Source organism: Elephantulus edwardii, unplaced genomic scaffold, assembly GCF_000299155.1.
Source record: "Elephantulus edwardii isolate Elephantulus edwardi_28Jun2011 unplaced genomic scaffold, EleEdw1.0 scaffold00031, whole genome shotgun sequence".
NCBI classification, from domain to species: domain Eukaryota; kingdom Metazoa; phylum Chordata; class Mammalia; order Macroscelidea; family Macroscelididae; genus Elephantulus; species Elephantulus edwardii.
The window spans coordinates 22197383-22211240 of record NW_006399781.1 but is presented as its reverse complement, the minus strand read 5'-3'; the positions used below and the strand labels follow the sequence as shown (position 1 = coordinate 22211240).

At 46.4% G+C, this 13858-nt stretch overlaps 1 protein-coding gene across 1 annotated transcript in view; it reads right to left on the bottom strand.

The window, feature by feature from the left end:
• Positions 1 to 571: 571 nt before the first annotated feature.
• Positions 572 to 13858, bottom strand: part of LOC102858839 (tyrosine-protein kinase SgK223-like) — a 64446-nt gene continuing 51159 nt past the window's right edge. The window contains exons 4-5 of the mRNA XM_006884145.1: positions 11332 to 12083; positions 572 to 1774 (exon numbers count right to left, since the gene is read on the bottom strand). Of these exons, the coding sequence (XP_006884207.1) occupies positions 572 to 1774; positions 11332 to 12083 (1955 nt within the window). The remainder of the gene's footprint in view (positions 1775 to 11331; positions 12084 to 13858) is intronic.

Below are 13858 nucleotides of genomic sequence, written 5' to 3'. Positions count from 1 at the left end.
ACTGCAGAATGGGCAGAGAGATGCAGGGAAGAGGAATTGGCTACAGTTTGCCTATTCTTCCACAGATAGTTTTCCTTCATGAGAAAGCTAAGACCTCCACACCTCTACTAGGTCCTGCCCCTGCTCCCATGGTTTATGTTGACTATTGCTCACCATATAAATGAATGCGCTCAGACAAGAGAAGGGTCCAGTCAAAAGTTATTTATTTTTTTTTTTTATGATAGGGTTTTTTTAGAAAAACAATCTGATGAGAGAGTGGAGAGATTCCACAGTGGATTGCATGAGGCCAGATTCTTGCTTCATTTGTGTTGGGAGAACTGTCTTGAGACTTGGCTCTTATCTAAGAATCTACATAATTACAAGAGGAGATGGGTGTGACTTAATGAGAAAAGGTAGAGTGCGCAATAACACCTTTAGTCTTTCATATTTATATCTATATCTATGTATATATATTATATCCAAGTATGACAGTCATTTGTACCATTTCTCAAAGAGACACTGATGTTTCTGCAGCAAAGAAAGGGAATGGAGGAGGCCGGTGGGGGCAGCTAAAGTGCAGGCTGGGGCTGGCTCAGAGAAGCTGCAGGAGCTTCAGCGTCTGGAGGAGGGCTCCGGGCTCGGTGGACACCAGGTACTGGCAGCAGAGCCAGTCTTCCAGCTCCACCCCACGCCGGCGGTCCACGGCCTTCTCTGCAAACTTCATCATCATGAGGGCCCGCTTCATGTCGATCCAGTTCTGCAGGGTGCCACACAGTGTCTCCTCGGGTGAGCCCGGCTGTTCCACCAGCTCCCTCCGGGGCCCCCACAGTAAGCACTGCAGCACCCGCTTGGCCTCACCTATACGAATGCGTTTGATGGGGTCGGCTTCCAGCAGCAGGTGGGCGAGCTGCTGCAGGCCTGGTGAGTAGAGGGACAGGCTGGGCAGTGGGGGCAAGTCTTCCTGCCGGTAGTCCTGTTCCCGCAGCTGGGCTCGCACCTCAAACGGGTTGGGCTGGTGGAGCAGCTCATAGATGAGGATGCCTGTCTGAAACTCATCGAATTTGCGGTACTGGGAGGCAGACACGATCTCGGGGGCCAGGCGGGCTTGGCTCTTCTTCTGCTGCAGGTTGGTGGTGCCACCTGGCTTCTGCTTAGCCTTCAGGAAGTTGCTGATGATGAGCCGGGGCAAGTGCTTCTCCCCTGGAACTCCCTGACAGGTGGGGGCAGTTGGGAGGCTGGTGGGAACATTAGCTGGGGTGGTGGAGGGGCAAGTGGAAGGAGTAGCAGCAGAGGCAGTAGCAGTGGTGACAGGAGGGGCACTGGAGGTGGGAGCAGAGGAAAGCTGGCTCGGGGCGGCAGGAGGCTTGCTGGGCGTGGCTGGCTGGGAGGCCTGAGGGTTGCAATGCACGAGCAGAAGGTTCTCCAAGCACAGGTCCCGGTGAATGATCCCGTGCTCCTTGAGATGCTCCAGCCCATTACAGAGCTGCAGCAGCAGGAAGCACACGCGCCGCTCATAAACCTCAGGCTCCGTCTGATGGCTGTTGGCGGAGTCCCGCACAAAGTCAGCAGCGGTCTGGTGGGGCACCTCGCGGGTGATGACCACCACACAGTCCTGCTCCTGGGCAGGGGCGTGGGAAGAGAGGGCAGACAGCGGGTCCTTGGGCACATCAGGAGACGTAAGCATGCTGGAGGGCACAGAGGCGACAAAGTGGCCACAATCCTGCTGGATGTTGAAGTGCACGGGAACAGAAGGGCTGCAGTACGAGGCGGCTTTGGGCTCAGGGGTTTTGCAGATCTGCGAGGAAAAGGAGAAGGGAGGTCAAAAGTGGGGTCCATCAGTCTATTCAACAAATCATTCTGGGACAACTGGACGTCCAGTTTACCCCGTCTTCACACCATACCACGAAATTAACTCAGGATGGATCACTGAGACTAAAATATAAAAGTGAAAACAATACAAAGGAGAACCTTGTCAAGATTTCTGAAATATGACACCAAAAGCATAATCCATGAAAGAAACTTGAGAAAATGACTTCATCGAAATTCAAGACTTCAGTGATTAAAAACAAAAGAAAAATGAAACAGGTATGTGTTAAGATGAAAAGACTAACAAGTCATGCGAGAGAATGTCTGCAAAACATTTGTCTAATAAAATAAGCCAACCATATGTTTTTAGACCTTTTACAACTGAAGAGTTAGATGAACTATTAAAAATGGACAAAAGATATGAGCATATCTATGAAAAGATGGTCATGTTCTTTATAGAAATGCAAATCAAAACCTCTATGAGATACTAGTTCACAACTACTAGCATAGATTTAAGAGCACTCCGATGACTTAATGGTAAGGAGTTGAACTGGCAACAAAAAGGAAGGTTTGAATACACCAGCCGCTCCATGGGGGAAAGATGGGTAATCTCCTCCAATTCCACATGATTCACTGCCTTTGAAATCCTGCTGGAGAGACCACTATGAGTTGGTTCTGATTTGATGGTGCACATAACAAGTATAATTTTCATTTTTTAAAAAAACCCCAAAACTCAGAAGCAAAAATCCAGCAACAAATAACATGTGTTGATAAGGACAAGGAGAAATGGGAACACTCCTATAATTGCTGGTGGAAATGTATAATTGTGCAGTTACTTTGGAACACAGTTTGTCAGTTTTTTAAAATAACTAAATGCACCAGCAGCCAGGAAATTAAAAGGCGCATTGCCATGGGAAAGTCTGCTGTTAGGGACCTCTCCAAAGTACTGAAGAGCAATGGTATCTCTCTGGAGACTAAGGTGCGTCTGATACAGGCCATGGTCTTCGCAATCACTTGTTATGCATCAGAGAGTTGGACAATGACCAGGGAGGATAGAAGGAGAATTGATGCCTTTGAGCTGTGGTGCTGGAGAAGAGTATTGAGAATACCATGGACTGCTAGGAAAACAAACAGATTTGTCCTGGAGAGGGTTAAACCGGGTGGCTCCTTGGAGGCAAGGATTCTGAGGCTCCATCTAACATACTTTGGACATGTTGTGAGGAGAGACCGGTCTTTAGAGAGGGACATCATGCTTGGGAGGGTGGAGGGACAGCGCAGGAGAGGAAGGCCCTCTATGAGGTGGATTGATTCAGTGACTGGGATAATTGGGATGAGTGTCAGAGACAGTGCGATTGGTACAGGACAGAGCTGAGTTTAGGGCTGTTGTACATAGGGTCGCTATGAGTCGCAAGCGACTCGATGGCACATAACAACAACAACAACAAATGCGGAGGGTGTTATGCTGAACATACGACCTCACAAGTCCAGGGTCCCTACAGACCCACAGGCAGCGTAGCTCTCTGATACTACAGGAAGACTTTCATTGTCCACAGTACAGGCTGGATAAATTCTCATGAGGCCAGTGTTTACACAGGCTAATCCCCATCTCTCTCACTGAAAGGGCAGCTACCTTCCAGCAGGTGTGTTTGGCCTCTAGGATGGTCTATTCTTGAGCTATCTCAAGGGCAGCTGCAGGCTCTGTTGTGCCTCAAGCACTTGACCAAAGTCTCTCAGGTTGTCCTAGTTTCTAAATCCAGGCTAAATAAATAGTAAGCAAAAATCAGAACCTGTGAAAGGCAGAAATTTGCCAGAGAAGAAAAAACTCAAGTCTTTCCCATGAAAATGAGTGACAGAAAAGTAGTAAAGGCTGCATCCTGTCAAAGGTAGAAGACGTGCCAGACTCAGAACAAGCCCGCGCTGCCCTGTTTCGGCTCCCACGGGTTTCAATGGACTATGCTCACCAGGTTGGGGGGATCTGCAGGGCTGTTTTGCAGCGCAGTGTTCTGTGGGAACCACATACTTTTCCTCCAAGTATGAGTCACAGCAGCACAGAGAAAACAGTTCAGCAAGGAAGGGGAAACCCAAAGTTCCCCAAAGGCACTCTCTGACGGAAGGGAGGCATAAACAGCATGGATGAGCTCACACTCCTCTATGGGGATGGGGCCTCGGAATCTTAGTCTTCCCTCCCCTTCAGTCTCATCTTGTATTAGTGACAGTGCCAGCCACCTGAGGGTCTCAAGGAGCACTAATCCGCATCCAGCTGCCACTCAACTGGAGAGCTGTGAGCCAACTATAATGGCCTTCTGTCACACCTCCGTTTCCTAGTAATTACACCTGAAAGGGGCTCAGAATGTTTGGTGGTCTCTTTTCTGAGGGATATGTGCAACCTCACCCAAGCTTTAAAGAAGCATGAGGATCAGTGCAGTAATCCTGAGAACAAAGGCACCCCGCATCTACCTAGAAAATACCATCTCTCCCATAATCCAAATATAAGCCTGCCTTTGGGCTGCTACATCGCCACACGTGAATGATTACAGGCGTGTTTATAAAGCACCACAAGCTTATGGGCAATGTTTTTAGAAGTTTTATTGCAAACACCTTTTTGAACAGAGATTTATTTATACTGCAGCTATACAAACCCTCACAGCATGAAACCTGGCGTAGAAGAATGCAGCCTGAGGAAACTTTTTAGATGCCAAATGGAGGAAAAACAAATTAATTTAGTAATCTCCCTATTATGGAAGTTGGTTCAATGGAAAGAAAAGGGGAGTACATCCTATCACAGATGCTGCTTCCTGTGACACTAACAAAAATGATTTTGGAATAGGTGTCTGAAGGGCATGATTTCAGGCTCGCTATTGGCTTTGTTTATTAAAAATCACCCTAGCACTTTCAACTGTATTCAATTTCTATTTGGCTGTCTTCTGAAACACAATGCGAAAAAAAAAAAAAAAAAATTGGTGTTCTCCAAAAAAGAAATAACTTCACATGTAAATACACAAAGTAACTGGTCACCTGCCACGTGTGAACCTGCCCACTGTGTGGGCAAAGCAAGGCTGATATCTGGGTCACTCCTCCAGTGAGGGCTTCACAGCCACACAGGAACCTCCAGGATTCCTGCCTGTGCAAGGCCCCGTGCCAACTAAGCAGTGTTGATGCAATGTCTTCTTGCACCTTCCAACCTGCAAGGTACTGTTACAGAGGAGCAAACAGACTTCTCAACCAACCCCCCACCCCCCACCCCTTAAACGCACTGCCATGGAACTGACTCAACGCTGACCTCCAGTGGTTCCGGCTGTAAATCTTAGGGGAGATCACCGATCTTTCTCCCTCTTACCACCTGGTGGATTCAAGCCAATAGAGACTCCCACACACGGGCCAGCAACTCCCTACAGCTAGGCCACACAAGCTCACCAGAGTTGAAAAGACTTCAAGAGGTCAAATGATTTGCTCAAGATTGTCGAGCAGAGTGGATTCCAACTCATGGTGGCACCATGTGCTCCTTAGACCTTTCAGAAGCAGATCATCAGGCCCGACTTCTGAGACACCTCTGAGTGGGTCTGAACTGTTAACCTTCGGGCTAAGGTTAACTAGCAGTTGAGCATTTAACCATTTGCACTACCCAAAGATTCCTTTGCTAATAAGCTTCCAAACCTATTCTACTGCTCTCTAGTCTGTTCTGACCCAAGACAACCCTCTGTCTGGTTTCTTAGCTGTAAATCTTAAAGGCAGGAGGTTGTCTTTTCTTACTCATGTGGAACACCGGGTGGGTTCAAACTGCTGGCTCTTTCATTAGCAGCCCAACCCTTAATGTACTGGACCACTATGGCTCTTTATATTACTCACACACTGATACATGTTCTTGGGAAGAGCCCTGGTTATACAGTAGTTGAGCACTTGGCTGCAAACCAAGAGGTCACTTGGCTCAAACCCATGAGCTGCTACAGGAAAATGATGTGGTCATCCGCTTCCCTAAAGATTATCATCTTGAGAACACTATGAGGTAGTTTTACCTAGATAAGTCCTCTTTCCATACAACCTGACATGAAGGAGCCCAGGCTAAAGAAACTTTTAAAATGGCCATTTGGTGGGGGGGGGGGAAGAAATTAATGTAGTAATAGAAGGTCAAAGACTGCAGCCTTCAATATGGATTGAAGCTCAACATCAAGAAAACAAAGATTATCACCAATTGGGTTGGACCAATTGTCAGCGTCATTATGGATGGTGAAGAAATTGAGATTGTTAACAGTTTTAGTTTATTTGGCTCCACAATCAACACTCTTGGTAGCAGCTGCTAGGAAATCAAGAGACGAAGTGCACTGGGAAAGTCAGCTGACAGGAACCTCTCCAGAGTACTGAAGAGCAATGACATCAGTCTGGAGACTAACGTGTGCCAGATCTAGGCCATAGTCTTTGTCATTGCTGGACAGTGACTAGGGATGATAAAAAGAGAATTGATGCCTTTGAGCTGTGGTGATGGAGAAGAGTATTGAATAAACCTGTGGTGATGGAGAAGAGTGTTGAATATACCGTGAACTGCTAGGAGAACAAAAAGGTTTGTCCTGGAGAGGGTGAAACCGGGCTGCTCCTTGGAGGGAAGTATTCTGAAGCTTCATCTGACATACTTTGAATATGCTACAAGGAGGTAATGATCCGTCTCATCCAAATCCTTGGAGAGGGACATCATGTTTGGGAGGGTGGAGTGAAAACACAAGAGAGGAAGACACTCGATGAGATGGATCGATTCAGTAAGCAGGGTAATCGGGGTAGGTGTGTCAGAGACCATAAGGTTGGCACAGGACAGAGCAGGGTTTAGAGCTCTTGTCCATAGGGTCGCTAGGAGTCACAGGTGACGGCATATAATAACAACAACAATTTTAATTAAGTTTCTGATGAGATGGCAATGGGTTAAGGGTTTGAGATGTCTCAATTGGGGCTTCAGAATTAAAATATCAGGTTTAAATATCAACTCTGGGTTCTGACTCCATGGTACTCAACAAGCACCACCACTTAATAGTATTGTAACTTTGGGGAAGTTGCTTAGCTCAAACTTTTTTCTCCTCGGTACAGCAGAGGCAGTGAGTTCTTTACTCATAAGCTGCTGTGCAGTCTGAGTGGAAGAACACAGGCATTGCTTCCAGAGTGATGTCTGGCCCACAGAGCACCCTTCCTCTGAATGGTTCTCATGGTTATTATGGCTCTTGAGGTTTTTACCGAAGTCGTATGTAGCACTAAACAACCCAGAGCTGGCTTCAGGTACTGGACAAACCAGCACAGCCACTGCGGGGCCTGGGAAGTGTTCCCAGGGACACTTTTCTCAAGAGTATCAAAAGCCCAGCAAACACTCTTAGCTTGGAGTTTCTGACATTTTGCACAGAGATGTAAATGAGAGAGCAGGGTAAATGGAAAGGGGGCTGTGCTGGCTGCGTTTCAAATCAGTGAGCTGGGTCCTCTGGCAAGACCAATAGCTTCCTCATGGGTGGGGGACTGAGGAGCCCCTCTGTGCAGAGTACATGTTGAGGAGGTGCTGAGGATCCGGGAGCAGGCGCAGAGGACCCTCAGCCCACTGGCTCAGGGCGGGGATGAAGGTAGGGGGCTTTTCCTCTGCTTGCTCATTGGATCACAGCCTCATTGCCCCTCCCACACGCCTTTTGCCTAAGCTCCATTTTTTTCCTTTTTTTTTTCTGAGTGTCTGTCTTGGATTTGGCTCAAGACATTAGCCCAGACCTTTGGCTCAGGTCCAATTTCAAACTTGGCCTCAGCCAAGTCTCATTTTAAACTCCGGAGCCACATTCATGGTTGAAAATGTGGACAAAGTCACGTCTATTTCAAAAAGGGAAAAGGCTTAGTTTAACACTGGCTCCTAATTGCGAACTGGAATTTAGTGTTGCCGTAAAGCACCACATGGGCAATGGAAAGGTCTGTGGTTGGAACCCGCCCGCCGCACTGGGAGAAGAGATGTGGCACTTGGCTTTGTGGTGGTTCTATTCGTCCTGCAGGGTTACCGGGGAAAATGAAACAGGTTTGAAAGCGAACACTGCTAATGAATTTCCCCCCTGCCTGTACATATTCATGAAATAGAGTGACAAGAGCCGGCTTTATCTCCTCACTTCTGCCTGTCCCTGCACCCAAACAGAGGCTCCAGCAGGAGGGGCAAGCAGGTGCGAGCCTTCTTTCCTTAGTTATCGGGATTCCCGCAGCCTGACTTCAGGGTCTGCTCCCTGCTTAGCATGCGCAGATCACATGCCCTCAGCCCCCAGCCTGCACAGGCCAGCTGAGCCCCTCTCCCTTGGCGAGGACGCTCAGAAGACTGTCACTTCATCTACACACAAGCACTAATGAAGTGGAACAGCTGCAAGTGTGAAAAAGATGCTCAACACACACAACGCCTCCCGTCCATCAGTGGGCAGGGCACATTTGCAAATCGGTATTGTTACCCCGGTCATTGTGATTCATGATTACCATAGTGTGAATATTTGAAGGTCTTCTCCCTGTGGCCTTTTCACATTAATGCAGACAGGCTTCTAGAGCTACCAAGTGTCCTCTGTGCTACAGAAAAGACTCCCCGGGGGGCTCTCCTTTTTAGAGAAGGAAAGGCTTCTGGTTTCCTTCTGGCTAGCTTTCTAAGACAATGAGCAGCCCTGTTTGTTAGTAATCTCCTTTGGGGAAGCTGCACTTTCTGCATGGCTCATCTGAGAATAGAGTTAATTCTACATTATTATATGAGGCCCTAGAGCTTAGGCTTCTTATCATAGTTACTTGTGAATGCTAAAAAACAGAGCTATGTGGATGTTCTGATTCTGTAATAAAGGCAGGTGGGTGATCTTGCACCAGGCGGCCCTTTATTCTCATAGACGAACCACATTACTCACTTTTTTTCCCTCAGAAAAAGAGAAGAACCCCCCTTTCACTAGGCTTCTTTTCAGAGAGACTAGTTGTCCCTTGATACCAAATGAGTTCCCTTGGTTCAGCCTCAGGAGACAAAGTAAGAGGAACTAATTCATTTGTACACAGAAAGGGGTCAAGGTAGAAACAGAATTCATGGATTACTTTTTTTTCCCTTCCATTCACCATGGCTAGTAAAAGCAAAAAAACTTCCTAAGTGTGCCTCCAATGTCTTGGCATTTAATGGAATTCAAATTTATGTTCCTTTTATTAGATGAGAAGCTCGGCTCCTCTCCCCCCATCCCCCTTTCAATTTTGAGTCAGTAGATGAGAGCAGAACCCAGCTTTGAACCTACAATGATACTCCTGTCTTAAAGATTGACCCCTCCTACCCCACAGGTGAGTTTGATCACATCGTCTTCTATTGGATACGGCCTGATCCTGATAGAGAGGGAAATGCAGGGATTCATGTTATTCTTTTACTTTTGGTTGAGGGGTGCCAGGAAAGTGTATCAAGGGAATAGCTACCGGCTCTTTCTCAGGACTTTATCATCTTTCACATAGTAGCTGTTGTGGCTGGGTGCCCCTGAATTGATTGTGACTCAACACGACCAAGTATGACAGGGCAGACCTCCCTCAGACAGTGTTCTAGGCTGTAATCATTATGGAAGCAGACGACAAGGGTTTTTCCCCTTGGAACCACGGATGGGTTCAACTGGCCACTTTTTCAGTTGCAAGTTGAGTGCTTAACCACTGTCCCACTAATGCTCCATTTCTGGTGCTGACCATCTTGTTCATACTCGCTCATCTACCGGGCCCTTGCTTTCTGTACTATTAAATAGATGCTTCTAGCTAGCAGCAAACTCAATGAGCCTTGGGGGTCTAGAGGGGTAAGTGTTCGGCTAACAAGAAGGTTAGCAGTTTGAAACCACTAGTCATTCCACTGGAGAAGAAAGGGAGTCACTTGCTGTTAAGATTTACAGCCTTGGAAGTGTAGTTAGTATACCAGCAGCTAAAGAGGTGGTTCTATTCTGTCCTACCCCGTCATTGTGAATTGATACTGACTCGATGACAATGAGTTTGTGTTTGGAATAAGTAGTGACTTCCCTTGTTTTTTCACAGAAAGTAATTATATAGAGCATTTTGAATATATAGAGAACTCTGGTGGTATGGATCACAGCAAGTCACACTGCTAACCCAGAGGCTGTAACTCCAGTGGTTCAAACCTACCAGCGGGATGAAGATGGGAGTCTCCCTGGATTGAGATCTACAGCCTTGGAAACCCAGTCTGGGCTGATATTAGCTTGGACCCACTTGATGGTAATGACTGAAGCTGAACGCCTATCAGGGGTTTCTAATTTCTATTTTATGGCCGTATCTTAAATGTCTTAAAAAAACCCTCTCTGAACTTTTCCTGGACTAGTAATGATGATCTTGAAACCCTTTTTTCGCTGGTAAGCAAAAGGATGCTTTAACAAGATCTTGTCACTTTAGAACACTGTTTTCATGCTTCTAACTGGGATAAAAGAATGGCTTGTACAGGTGATAGCAGAAGAGACTGGCGTCTCCCTCCTCAACCCTCCACAAAGGTCTGCATTTATATAAGGGCTTCAGACTCCTCAGTCACTCACTCACTGCCATGACCGAGTCGGTTCTGACTTACTGTGACCCTCCATCAAGTTTCCAAGGCTCTAAATGTCAACAGGAGTGAACTGCTGATCTTTCTTCCAAAAGGAGCTGCTCATAGGTTAAAAATGTACAGCCTTTAGATTAGCAGTACAATTTACAATAGATTATGCTGCCAGAACTCCCTCTGTAGTCATTCAAAAACACAAAAAGGGAGAGGAAAAAGAACAAAAAGAAGTCTGGAGTGAAGACATACCTGGGTGAGGACTGCTTACCCAGCCTGATCAAAGCTGAGCCCTCAGAAAGTCAGGAGGTGAGAGCGTTAGCCCTGATCCCAGGTCAAGATTAAAGAGCTGTGTTGCCTTGAATTAGTCACTTAACTCCTCTGAGCTTAAGTTTCCTTAATTGGTGAAACTGTAACATAAGGTCTGCAGACAGATAAACAAGAGTTCAAATCCCCTTGGGCCACCAAGTAACTCCCTGTGGGCAAATTACTTATCACTTTGAACTTAGATCCTACCTGTAAGCCTGCCTGCAGAATTACTGTGAAGATCAGAGGTTATGAGATTAATCTGTCCACCCAGAATCTGCTCAATAAATGCAGTTATTATTACTCATTGCTTCAGAGAGGTTCAGCACTCTTCTGACATTTGAAGAATCATCACCTTAATTACCCCTCTCCCTCCTTAGACTGTTTCGGAAGGAACCCAGACCTTTGCAAAGTACCTGCCATATAGTAGGCACAGAGGGAAAACCTGTATCAAAGGCAACTTGTTTCTTAAGCCACTAGATCGCAGAGGACCCATATTAAAGCACAGAATACAGAGTATATTCAGAAGCAATCGCACAGCATCATTTTCAAGGCTAGGTCGAGAGAGAAATTTTTTAGCATTACATGTTAAAAGAAACTTTAGAAACCGACTCTGCACAGAAAGCTTAGAGAAGTAAAATGAATTGTTCACGTCCTAATTCCGGCAATGCCGGGACCAGCCAGTTCACAGCACCACAGAAAAGGTGGGGGTGGGGGGTACCTACTTTCACAGCATAGGTGCTGCCGGGGTCCTCGGAGCAGGTGGCGCAGTAATAGATGGCATCCCCGGAGTCGCAGCAGGGCTTGTTGCAGGTCAGCTTGAAGAGTGACCAGTTGTTCTCGTTGAAGTGAAGCTCCTTCTTCTGGCCACCCATGAAGAGGTCCTCACACTTGGCTACGAGGCGGAGCAGGGACTGGGCGAAGAGCACCCCCATCTTGGCGTAGGTGCCCTCCTTGCTGCTGATGCTGCTTAGGAGGCTGTGCAGCTGCAGCTGGGAGCTGGCGGTGGAGACCTGGCTGGACACGCTCAGCTGGGAGGACGAGGCGGAGGCGGGCCCTTTGCCCTGGAGGCTGGGGCTCCCACAGCCTCTCTTGTTGCCTGCTAGTCCTGCCGCAGGGGCCCAGTGACCATTGCCCTTGACAGCTTTCTCCAGGGGCTCGGAGGAGAAGACATGATGGTGGCGGGTCCCTGAGCCTGAGGAGCTGAAATGAGACTCTTCGCGGACGCAGACGTTGGTTTCGGAGTGGCTGAGGTTCAGCTTGGGACTCGTGGCTCTTGGCTTGGGGGAGCCTTGGGTCCAGAAGAAGCCATCTGGGGAAGAGGCCGCCCTGCTTACAGTCTTTTTCTGGGGAAGCGGAGGGGGCTGCAGGGGACCACTGGGAGACACATCCTCAGTGGAGCCTGAAGGGAATGGGACTGGAGCAAAGAGCTTCTTCCCACTGCTGGTGGGTGAGTGAGCTGGCTCATAGGACGGCCCTAAAACAGAAAAACAAGTCATTTAGCAATCAGCTGGAGAACACTGCTAATATGACTAGCTTCTGAGTTTTGTTTTCATTTTGGTGTTTTTTTTGTTTGGGTTTGTGTGTGTGTGTGTGTGTGTGTGTGTGTGAAAGCTGTTTATTTGTTCAGAGTTCCTAAACAACATGCCTGTGGAAAGTCAATGAAGTTTGATAAATGTCGATAGTTGCAGAGCAGCTTCAGGCCTTTTGTTCGTTGGGTCTACTCAAAAACAATCAACAACAACAACATATCTTAAATAAACAACATATGTCTAGTATATAATAATGCACAAAAGACAATTCAATCTTCTTCCCTATTCCTGTTCCTCAATACCTGTCTCCTCATCTAGAGAGCCCTGTTAGCAGATTCTCTTATATCCTTCTGGCTATTTATAAATAAACGTAAGTGCATGAACACACACACACATACACACAGCAGAGAACAAAGAGTGTCCACTTTTCAGAACTCTGCTTGCCTGCCTCTCTCCACTTAGGTTCAAGGAAGCAGGTCATGATTTTCATATTAGGTGTATGAATCTAACTGTATTTAGCAACTGCATTCACAACACATTATTAATTGTAATTGCCATAATTCATTTGACTAGTCCTTTTGTGACAGACATTTAAATTGTTCTCTATATTTTACAAACACTTCTGTAAGGACAACAACAAATATGAACATGTGTGGCTTGACTGGGTGTTTTGAAACTCGAGGTTTACTGAGGGTATAATTTACTTGGAGTAAAATTAGCAATTCTATACATTTGACAAATACTTTGTTGGAGGCAGGGGGAGAAATGCAAACCTACAAACATTTGAGAAACTGGGGGAATGTGATTTTACAAGAGAGGAAACATTATCTGGAGGGAGAAGGAATCTTTCCAGGCCTCCCTGTTCCTAGGGTGGTGTGTAGGGACACTGTGTCTAAGTGGGGAAGGTATGATGCCCTTTAGGAGTATGGGGCCCTGAAAAGCCTGGGGACAGCCCAGGGAGCACGCATGATGGTGAGACATATCAAAGACTGGACTTCAGCTTTACTACTCTTTGTACCACTGTCTAAACTGGAGGTGTCACAACCAACATTTCAGATAAAACAGAAATAGAAAAGAGGCATGGACATTACAGAGAGAGGACAAACTAAGCAATACTTCCTTCATTCTAAGCAATGACTACAAGATTTAGTCACCCTATTTTCCTGACTTTACAATTTTCTTTTATTTTAAACCTATTATTCTAGGAACTGGAACGCTAATTTTTCTCCTTTGATGGATTTTTTGCTTTCTAATTTTTTGTGTTCATTGTGGCATCCACTTCTTGAACAACATGCCTATGGAAACTCCATGAACTTTGATAAATGATGATAGTTACAGAAAACCTTCAGGCCTTTTGTTCATAGGGTCACTATGAGTCGTGCTCAACTTGATGGCAATCGGCAACAAAAACAACAACAGTTTTAATAACAGTGTTTAGGGAGATGAAAGAAACTAACTATATCAAGGAAATGTTAACTATAGTCATAGGTTGTAAAAGGCGTCCTGTTATCATGCAGGTTAAATATGAAGGAAATATGAGTCTCAGATTTAAGGAGGCAGTTAATAATGATTTATTTGTATGCCTCATTGGGTTTGCTGGACTGTGCTGCCCTTAGGGCATGTTGTAAACCACCTCCTGTATCTCTCATCAGGCAAGCAATGTGACCAGAAAAAGAAAGAGCAAACCCAGAGGCCAAGGCACGTGGAGAAAGGCCCCATA